The sequence below is a fragment of the Tyto alba genome, unplaced genomic scaffold, assembly GCF_018691265.1.
Source record: "Tyto alba isolate M040663 unplaced genomic scaffold, T.alba_DEE_v4.0 Super-Scaffold_5, whole genome shotgun sequence".
NCBI lineage: Eukaryota > Metazoa > Chordata > Aves > Strigiformes > Tytonidae > Tyto > Tyto alba.
The window spans coordinates 22,835,898-22,847,355 of NW_024881326.1; the positions used below are offsets into that span (position 1 = coordinate 22,835,898).

Consider the following 11,458-nt stretch of genomic DNA (forward strand, 5'->3'; position numbering starts at 1 on the left):
AAGGCATTCAGAATTACCTGTGTGTTTAAAAGACTGTAATTTCAAGCAGTTGCTCACTAAAATAAAAACCTTGTCTTCATAGCCAGGGAGAAGTCAAAGGTAAACTATACTTACAAGAGCTATCTTACTGAAAGGTTGAGGAAAAGGAGGTTATGTTATGGCAAAACATTTAAAACAAAACCAAACCACCACAAAAAAACAAAACAAAACAAAACAACCCAGTAATTAATGTGTTGTGCAGCCTCACAGTTACATTAAAATGCCAGATCAGAAATGTATGCCAACTTTCTTGCTGAAGCTAGCATGCACTGCTCCATTTCTCAAAAATCCCACTGTCTGCATTGTCTGAATTATGGCTAACAGGAAAATTAAATAGCAACTATGAGGCCTAATTTATCATCTGTAAAATCTCCAAGATGCCTTCTATGGTCTTAAGAATGAATACCTGAAACACAACAAGTAAAGAGGATGCCTGAAAGTCAAGAAAAGAAAAACAGATTAGAAGTTAAGACATTTCATATATTCTCAGTATTTGACTTACAGAATACTTCATCTGGGTTGAAACACATTGGTATCATAGGTAATCAGTCCATTCACAGACATTTCTCTCTTCTCAGATAAGAAAGTACCTCTAAATTTTTATTCTGTTCAGATCCCTCCACAAAAGTGAAATTAAGAGGATGTAAGATTGGTAAACCTGATAGGCTACAGAACTTCTTGGAGGAATGTCTTAATCAACAGATACATTCTTCTTAGTTGAATATCTTTCCATACGCATGTAGTTTCAGACATTTTTTATCTCTCTCTATAAATTATACACCATGCATATTCTATTATATAACAATATATTCACATAAATTACATATATTTCCATATTTTACCTACATAAGGAACATTTTACTACTTTACAATAAAGCCACGACAGGTAGTGATAGACTTTAATTCCTGGAGTTTGTCCCCACCTCCCCCTGCCAATTTTATTTTAAAATCCTGTTACAATTAATGTTACTCACACAAACAGTGCCATAGGCGTGTGTGTGCATATGCACAAAAATTTAAATAGTTTGAAGTTAATGAAGGCACAGGTGCAGATTCATTATTACTTACAAAGACTCAGAAAAAAAAATGAACCTGCAGACATTCAAAACAAGGGTGGAACCTGTAGACATCTTTTTTCTCCATCTTGTATACACACTCTTGTTTCTCAGTGACTTTCACATGTAACTAAACTCTGATGCTACCCTGCAGTCCTGCTCAAGACTCAAATATCAGGATAGTAGATACTTCATTATGTTTACTGGAACTGTATGATACATCCTGAAGAAAATTATTTTAACAACAAACCAATTTGATTTTATTACGTACCAAACTTTTACATTATCAAGCTTTCCTATATGGTAGGTAGCAAAAACTAGATCTGAGCTTTGCTATCCTTAAATGGGACCTGATCTTTGTTACATCCATTATGAAACATCTCCCTTATCTGACAGGGCCAAGACTCACTGCCATTTTTAGTGAGAACCTGGAGAACTTCAATATAAAACAAAAGCAAAAATAAGCAAGCGAAAAACCCACAAGGCTTTGTTTGCTTTCATCAAGTCAGCCATAAGGCAAACTGCTTGAAAATTCATATGACTATCAAAACTTTAAAATCAGCATTCGAACCCACCCATTCTCAGATTTTTAAGGATAGAATCACCTTCCTCTCCAAACCATCTCTGACCTGTGGCAGATGTAAACTGTCAATGGTATGTTGTGCTGGAAATGGAAACCACTGAACGCACTTCCTCTATTCTTAGCCATTCTTTCACTTTGGTAACACGACATGAAACAGCTTAGGAAACAGCATAAATAAGCAGAAAGAAAGAATAACAGCACATCTCCCAAAGATTACCTCTTTGATGTGGGCAATTAAAAGAAATTTACACTGTTTATTTATTAATAGTATTTTGCATTGAGGAAAGGAAAAACAAAGAGAAATTTCTTGTGCCAATGAGCTTCTCTGCTTCCATTCTATGTATCAATACCTCTTAACCACCTACTATCTTTAAAAAACAAACCCTCAGACACTGCATACAGCTGCATATCCTTCAGCCTGTTCACACCTCTGAGGAACATGTCCTACCAAGAGAGTCAGACAAATTAACAAGGGAGGGGGGCACAAATTATATGGCTGGGTCTCTACTATGATTTGAAAAAAACTGAAGTGGCTGAACACTCTATAGTTAGAAGAAGGATGGAGACAGAAGTCAGTTCAAGAAGTCAACAGGTTCTGGTATCCCAAAGTGTTTAAATTTTGTTCTGCATTTAGAGTTCAACAAATCTTTCAAAACAAATTTAATTTCCTTTGTTGGACAGTGCAGGACAAGTGACTGCTGAATGGGTAGTTAACCCACCTCAATGAACTAACTGCCTGTATACCTGAATTAATAGTCAGAAGGTAGAGGACTACTGCAATTTCTCATTCCTGAAGAAGTTTTGTAATCTCTCCGTTTTATGAACTGCTTTGAAAAAACCTCATCTGCAGAGAGATTACAAAAGTCACATCTAATAGGCATATGGAAAAATAACCACTTATGGGCTGCAGCCTACTTTTAGCAGTATGCCTTTCCTTTCAGCAAGCAGCCTGCTTTATCAGTACACAAACAATTTTTTTTTATTTTTGCCACACCCATTTAAAGGAATAACTCTGTCAAAACTCTGTCAGCAATCAACTGTATCACTACAGCATTTGGGACACTTTCCTAATGTTTAGAGGTTTGGTATCTACAGCTAAATGCCAACTGCTACATAAATTTTACAGGCTTTCTCACTTCTCTTAACAGAAAAATACTAAAACGGCTTCTCAGTTAGAACCTGACACACAGATTTTCCTCCTGTAAATAAGATTAAACTTGTACTGTAATCCAGCTAGAACAAAAATAACAACAAAATCCAGCTTTTTAACTTGCCAGTTCATAAACTAGAAAGAAGCAACAAGATCTCAAGTTTAACATACACAAAGTATCTTTGTTAAATCTCTCAACTGAGGTAGTCATTACTTATTTTCAGGCTAAACAAAATTAAAGCAAGGCAGAAAAGCACTAGCTGAAAAAGGATGGCTCCAAAACCCAATGTGGGTTAAAGAGCAGGTTAGAGTCTCCTGGCATAATCACTGCCTGCAATGAACCCCAAGTAGGAACCCACAGTTAGAGGACATCACACCATTCCTTTAGCTTTGGTAAGGACCATTTTGAGAAAGGAAGGCAAACACATCAGTCCACTAGAATCCTAGATTTCTGTCCTCACCCCAAGGCTAGATGACCACAAGCTTGAAAGGTGTACTCTCCTCTTGAATACTGGCCCTTTATCATATCAATCATACTGGACCTGAAGCTACAAGAAGCACACAATGAAAAACCAGAAATACAACTCCAAAATGAGCTACAAAGGAAGCAAGAAACCTACCCTGCCAGAACCAACCTGCCTGCTTCAGGAAACTCCTTTTTCAATTACTTTGCAGCTCATTCATAGCAGGCAAAGCATCTCATTACATAAAAGGCATGGGAAGGGGGAGGGGAGGAAGAGAAACACCCTGAAAAAAAATTCAGATTCTTCTTGCCAACTAGGCTAGAATAAAGCTGTGCAGGAATGTAAAAATGTTCTTGCTATGACCGGTTGTCAGATGACACCTTCCTAGGTGAGAGATCAACAGCAAGACCACCTTGCTCCCCTCGTAATTCTCTATACAGTTTTAATTGATTTATATGAGTAGAAATTGAATCTTTTTCATTCAGTGTTTAACATTTAGGCACTTCACAACACTCACGGTCATTTCAAACTGTACAGTGTTTTTATTATTCTACATTCAGTTCCCAACACAGAAGCCTGCATTGAAATACAACTTGACACCTAGCAAAGCATAGACACCCTCTGATCCCCCCCAGTCAACATTATTCAAATATTCAGAACATATAACAATACCTAGTTGAAAGGAAAGCCTGAAAAAGATTGGAGAGCAGGAGAGAAACAAACAAACAAACAAACAAACAAAAACACCAACACATCCTTCAGGACTGAACACATGATTCTGGACTTCTGGTTCACAAAAGCAGTGAAGAGTCTGGGCTCTCAGATTCCCCCTTCCACAGCTCAAGCGTGAAACCTGCAGATAACTAACATTTCTCATTCTTTGTTCTCCTTCATCGATGCATATAGAATTCATGCAGAACCAAGACAGATCATGCCATAAAACTTCCAGATATATTGCCTCAATAAAGACCATTCAAACCCAGATTTTGGCAAGACAAACTTGGCTTCACACTTCTAAGAGTCAACTATGCAGTTCTTCAAAGCACTCTTCAAAGAGAAAGATCTATGCTGAAGCCATGCTCTTTTCCAAGCTATGGACCTAATAAATATAGCCTCTCTCTGCAAAACCACATGCACAAGATACATGGAAGAATAAGACCAGAGAGCTGCTGTTACCTTGTCAGTCCCTTTATTAAAAGTTTCTCTGATTGAGTTTTTTTTTGCCAGATTTATTTGGCTAGCAATCCCTCTGGCAGAATGAATTTCAGTGAATATCACTAGGTGGGCACGCTTCCCATGAGATTTAAGCCTCTCCTTCAGAGCTAAGGAGTGTGCTCAGTGATCCTCATCTAATCAGCAGAACAGACTTGTTCTAGAAGAACTGCTAGAAGTTTAAATTTAAAGAACAAATGACAGTTCTTTAAATAGAGTAAAAACTGGTGAGGCAGTATTAAGAAGGAATTTGATTCTCAATTTTTGCAAGTTAGAAAGAAATGGGATTTGGAACAGTGACTCCTGACATGACAGACAGCTCACCAATTCTTTATTTCTTCAAATACAACATACACATAGCCACTAATTACAGCATTCCAGAAAATTGTTACAGAAGAATTTCAAAACCAACTTTGTGCTGTTCATCTCCAACCCCATTCCCAAACATTTCTGTCTGTCAATTATTAAATTCAGTCCCTAAGAATAAATGAAAGACAAAACAATAGTGTCTCATCACTTTTCAGAGAGTTCGTGACTTTCTTAAATCTGAAGGTTAACACCAAAGAGCAAACAAGTGGTACTTTTACCAACTGGTTTAAAATTCATCCTTTCACTTCTGGATATGACTGAAAACCCTACCCTCAGGATGCAGAAAACGATGAAAATGGAGGCTAATACACTTGCCTGTCTTCACTAAGATGTTTCATAGGTCTCATGACAAATACTGCTGCAGAGGCACATTCAGCCATATATACTCTTCACGGTGTGCCACAAAGTTACTATATGTAAATAAACAATCCTCCCCTCAAAATAAGAATCTAAATAAAAATTTAGTTTCATTTTTTAACAGCAAATTGCAATATATTACTGAGCTATTACTTCCTATATATTCTCCTTGAGGAAAAGGAGAAAAGAAAAATAAAACTTTCATCAGGACTTGTAAAGCTGAGACACTGAAGTTCAAAACCAACCAGTGTGAAACTTTACAATGTTAAATTCAACAGAAAAAAAACACTACAGAATGAAGTAACAATTATACATGTTTAAAAGTCTGGTTTCAGATGCAATGTTTTTACCTTTTGGGGGAACACATCCTCTACCCAAAACTGACAGTATCTGATGGTACAGAACAGCACAGAGATTAAGGTGAGAAGAGTTGAGTTTGTTTTATGTGCTCTCTGCAGCTTCAGCAGATTTGCCTCTGAATTTCAGGTCAGTGCACTTATCACATGTATAAAGCTGTAAAATCTGCACAAAAAAATACTATCATAAAAGACTGCTGTGGATTTTTTCTTCTTAGCCTGATAAAAGCATCTGCTGAATTCCAGGTGATTATACCTACACAGCTCCCATGTACCAAACACTTTCCAAAGCTCGCTCTGTCCTCCTCCTCTGATAACAGTAAGACAGCACGACTATGACTGAGCCCTACTTTTCTTTCTCATCAGAGTAACTTATCACAGTGCACAAGACTGAAGAACCAAGTTCAGCTAACAAAGCCTGAGCTGAGTTAGCAGACTATTAGATATGATACAGCTTGTACATCAAGCACGTCCAGGAAAGAAACAACCGCAGTGTTGAATTCCACAAATATTTTAATGCATATCTGCTTCAAGTAGCAAAGAGGCATGTTCTCCACACGTCTTAAAATACTATCTTCCTGCAGTCTGCCTGCACTGTGGCTCAAAGTACAAATCAAGGAACTGAAATTGGACAAGGTATCATCAAAACACTGGAGTCTATCCTAGCTTAATCATAAGAAATGCCTGTTGTCTAGGCACTGTGGAATCTCCTTGTGTCCTGCAAATGCTAGACTTCCCAGGTTCCTTTAAGTCATATCTCTAAATAATAAAAATTTAAAGCTTTTTCAAACTTACTGTAGAAGCATTTAGATACAGCTCAGTTCCTAGGAAAGGAAGAAATTAACAGATCCTTGAATGGATCCTTCTTCAAGTTCCTCTAATGTTCACCCTCTAAACATTTAAGTATTTGATAGTAATAGACTGCTTGCTCTTTACAGAAGTCATATTCTTGTAACTACAATGCATAAGCTTTACTAGAAATCTGACATACTTCCAGACTAGTTTTAGGCACCACACATAAAGAATCCATTTCTGCAGGCGCAAAAATTTAAGAGAAAATGGATTTTTTTTTTTTCTAGGTCTGTGAAAAAGAACATGTCCAAAATTAAACACTACCTCTCCTGTAATCTTTCTATACCCATCCAGTAACCAGAAGTTAACTGATCTGCCTCTGAGCATCCTGCAGGAAGAGACCTTCCAGCTGCCAGGCCCGGGTTGTTCAGCGAGCTGCACCCTGTTAACCAGTCTGTTAACTGGTAGCACGGAGAGCAAAGCTCACCTTTACATCCAAGTTTGTATTTAATCAAGCAATCCTTCAATTGTGAATCAGAGTGCACCGGCTGACAGGTCACATGCTTCTGGCTACTTTGCTTTTAGAGGAAGTTAGGCTCTTTATTGCATGATAGTCTGAATGCCAATAAAAACAGATGGAGATCAGGTCTAAACAACCTTTCTGGCTGCACTCAAGACTAGTGCCATACAGGATCAGGAGATATCAACAAAGTCATGCGAAAGGAAACAAAAAGTGTTTAGATGAGTAGGATAGTAGAGATCAAGAGAAATAAAGCCCCAGACCAGATTCCAAAGACACATATACTGACAAGAAGAAACACAGATGAGAAGAATCAACATTTCCATGAATGTTTCACAGACTTTAGATTCTGCATAGGAAAAGTTTATACATAAAAACTCTACCAGCGAAAAAACACATTTACTTCTTGAGTGATGCTCCATTGCTGAAGTTTACACACTAGTTTGGAAATTTAGGATGTTGACAGACAAAAAAAATTTCCTCACTGTCCACCTTCGAAAGGTTGTTACTCAACTTGCAAGTTAACAGTTTCCAATCTCTTATTTGTCAAGAAGTTTGGACTACCATATGAGATGCTGCCAATAACCTCAGTTCATCAGAAACACATCAGTACTTCAAACTTTCTGATCGCTTGAAACAAACATAACCCTCTGAACTCTGCATCTTGACTGCTGGGCAAGAGAAAAGCAGTTGTGTAGGCGTCCAAAACCTTCATTCCAGCTGTTTTCAGTACAGCACCTGGGTTGGTGAAAGACACAGGCAGGCTCTAACATCTCTTTTGCAAGCCATATCCAGAAATGCTCTGCATGACTTCAACTGGATTCCTTGAAGATAATGCTAGGGGACAAGTTTCTCATTGTGAGATCTCAAAGCATCCTTGACTAAGAACTAGTTTGAGTATTTTTATCCCAAGGAACAAAGTTACAGTGACACTACTGAATAATGACTCCAACCCAACAAACTCAGTGCAAACTGTGCTTTGTGTAACCAGGACACCTTAATTGTGCTGACATAGCTCCATCAACCTTTTGTTTTCCCCCTTCATCTCGGATTCTGTGTAAAACACCACAGTTTGGGGTATCACAGTCAGCTTCAGAGCACTCATTTTATGCATTCGCTGCATACTTGGATTTCATTGAATGGGCTTCGAAGTTTGGCACCTGGGTAAATTAACATCTTACAGTTGGATTAAGTGGAGCCTTTCCAAAGGAGTGAAAAAAATGAACGTGTTTAGGAAGTTGTTTGCACATGCAAGAATTGTTAGGTACAAAATTTGGTTTTGTTAGGGACATGAGACAGGTTAAACAGAAAGCAACCACATAAACAAATGGTTCTGTAACTACTCATAATGCCAACAGATAATACTACCTCTGGGTCTTCCATTGTTGCCAGGGTACTGAAAGTCAGACTCCAAGTTCAGCAAAATAACTCTACGTGACTTTCTGTGATTTTCCACGTTTGGATTTTTTTAAAGGGAACCTAACTCTTCATAAGATGAAAGATCTTAAAACAGTCAAAAAAGCTTCTGTTATACTTTGGTGATAAACTGTCCAAGTCTTCTTTTTAGAGTATGGGAATTATATAATGCATTATTTCTGGATTTTTGTTGATACTTTTTTTTTTTTTAAATAATGAAATGGGAGGGAAAGTGTAAGATTACAATAAAACTGAAAACCTCAAACCTTTAACACATTCTCTGACAAATTCAGTTTCCAACTGTTACATTCAATAAAATGCTTCTCTCAACACAAAGCAAGGGGTTTGACATTACAGGCACTTTCCCACAGTGATAGTTTTAACCTAACTATTAGATCTTCTTCCAGCACAGAAGAATGTCTTTATTCCTTTTTCAATTGATCACCGTGCATTTACTTTAACACTGAGCAGAAGCAGGGACGCTGTTATCATCACTTGGATGATCCTGACTGAATAGTTCAGATAGATTAAAAAAACCTAAAAGAAGTAACCCTTATACCTCGGACTACCACACTCTGCTGGAACAGTTTGTTGGGTGTTTTTAATTAAAAAAATTGTATTGTGACTCTTCTAAAAGAAGAGTGAGCAGAATAATTTTGCACCAAATTCTGTTTCTTTCTATTCTAAGACTTTTAGGACTTGTGTAACAGTTTTCATTAAAAAAAAAAAAAAAAAAAGTCACTAAGAGAAAACTGTACTTTAATTCTACACAGCTGTACATATTTAACATTTAAAAAAATGCTTTAAACATACAGATATATGTTGAGGGCTCTAGGTTAAACTAAAAACAATACTGGTGTAACTAAGTATGCTATTACATTCAGTTTTTTGGTATAACCATGGAAAACAGGACCTTAAATAATTTCAAGGTCCTTTTGTGATGACAGGGCAGCTATGGAAAATAGGACAGCAACACATTAAGCAGATATAAAACTAAGAAATTGACAAACTTGGATTTTGAAATAGAATACAAACACACCAAAAAGCCAACAGAGGATATAAAGGAAGAAGCTCAGGCTAAAGCCTCTAAATCTTTTACCACACAATTTCTTTAGGACGTACCAATGCAACAGTAACCCTGACATATTAATGGAACAAGAAGGCTGAGAAAACGTCATTTATGTCCTCTAATCTCAACAGAAAGTCAGTGGATGACGAAAATTTAACTGATTTCAGAAAGCCTGCAAATTGTTAGAAATCAGAGAGGGAAATCAAACCTTGGTATTGTAACTGGCCTAAATTAATACATACTGTTTATACATCAGTTCTACATTTTCTAAAGCTAAGAATACCTGATCAAGAGAAATTAACTTTCTGTTCTGAAACCTCCTGAACTGTATGTGTCTTGCATACATAGAAACGTATCATAATGGCTTCTATGTTACTTGAACTGAAAAAACCCTCCAATATTATACAGATACGACTATCCCATAAGCTAAGAGGAAGCTCAAAACAATGACTGCAAACACTGAACAAGCAAAAAATCAACGCTGAAATGAGCTTGGTTCTCAGATCCTTCACGTTTGACAAAGCTCTCTGACCAAACTTGTATTAAGATTGTCCAGTGAAGCAAGAATCAAGAGCCAGAGGTATTCCACCTCTCCTATGAAAACAGTACCATAGGAGCCTCTTTGTTTCCTAAGCAGATACCACAAAAACGCACAGAAACGACACCAGGTCTCGTTGCCCGCTGAAGAGAGGCGCAAGCTCCCGACAGAGGAGGGCTCCCCGCAGCAGGCTGGCCTCTGTGCTGCATCACCCCCGGCCCTCGCCTTGAGCACCGCTCCGTGACTCGCAAGGCCCTCGGAGAAGCCGCGCTCCAGGCCCGGCGCCAAGGCCGTGTCGGGGGGGGGGTGGGGGGGGGGGAGTCCTGCGGGGAGGCACGCCGGCCACCGAGCCGGCTGTGCCACTCGCAAGCACGCCCACACCCCCTCCGATTAACTCCATTTCGCTTGTGAACCAGTTTTTAGGTGCTCTGCCACGCTCCTGGATGCGGGGCGGCCAACCCCGAACAAAGGGGGAAAGGAGGGAGGGGGGGAAACCCTTCGCACCCGAGGGGCTGGCCGCAGGTACGCGGCCGCCCCGGGGGCAGGCTGAGGGAGCAGGGGACCCCCCTCCCCAGCGCCTCCCGTTCCCTCAGCTCGGCGAGCGCTGGGGCCCGGGCTCCCTCCTTCTCTAGGCCGAACCAGGCCTCTCCCTCCGCGGCCAGGCCCGCCCCGCTTCGCCCACCCGCGGTTCCCCCCCCTTTCCCCGGACCCTGCGGCGGCCTCCGCCCGGTGTGGGGCCGCGAACGCCGCTTCCGGAGCCGGGGCCCCGTCGCCACCATTTTAGGGCCGGCGCGGCGGGGCGCGGAGCTCACCTGCATGCCGGGCACTTGCACCGCCACGGGCGAGTGGGCCATGGCGGGCTGCGGCGGGCCGGGCGCCGCCCGCTTGCTCCCCTCTCTCGGCCTCCCTGCTCCTGGGCGGCGGCGGGGCCCTGGAAGGACAAAGCGGCGGGGAGGCGGCTTCAGCGCGGGCCGCGCTCCCTCCTTCCCTCCCCGCGGCCCGCCCTGCCCGGCAGCCCCCGCCCGCCGCCGGCTCACCTCGCGGCCGCGGGGCCGAGCTGCGCGACGCGGGCTTCCCGGGAAGCGGGTCCCTAGCGCCGCGCTCCCATGCCCGCCGGGCTCCCACCGGCGGCCCTGCCCATGCCCCCCACCCCTTCCCCGGTGCCGGCGAGGGGGGGGGCGGCTGCTCGGGGCCCCCCCGGAGAGGTGGCGGCGGCGGCTCTGGGCACGGCTCAGAGCGCCATGTCGGGCTCCGGCTGGAGGAGGAGGAGGAGGAGGAGGAGGAGGAGGAGGCGGCTTGCTCTGCGGCGGCGGCGGCGGCTCCTTCCGTCTCAGCCCCGGCCTTCCCGGGGCGGAGCTGCCGCACGGGCCCCGGCGTCAGCTGCCCCCGCCTCCTCGGGCGGGCAGCGGCCGGGGGACGGAGGGAGGGGTGCCGGGGAGCGCTCAACGGCGGGGCCGGTCGTGGCCAGCGGCCCTGTCGCCCTGCGCTGCCCCCCTCAGGCGCTGTCCCCCCCCCCCCCGCCTCAGCCCCTCGTACTC

General features: G+C 42.1%; 1 protein-coding gene across 1 annotated transcript in view; it reads right to left on the reverse strand.

The window, feature by feature from the left end:
* Nucleotides 1–11,256, reverse strand: part of STK26 (serine/threonine kinase 26) — a 33,147-nt gene extending 21,891 nt beyond the window's left edge. Inside the window, exons 1-2 of the mRNA XM_042807227.1 lie at nt 10,958–11,256; nt 10,733–10,851 (exon numbers count right to left, since the gene is read on the reverse strand). Coding sequence (XP_042663161.1) covers nt 10,733–10,774 — 42 coding nt within the window. The 5' untranslated portion in view covers nt 10,775–10,851; nt 10,958–11,256. The remainder of the gene's footprint in view (nt 1–10,732; nt 10,852–10,957) is intronic.
* Nucleotides 11,257–11,458: the final 202 nt, after the last annotated feature.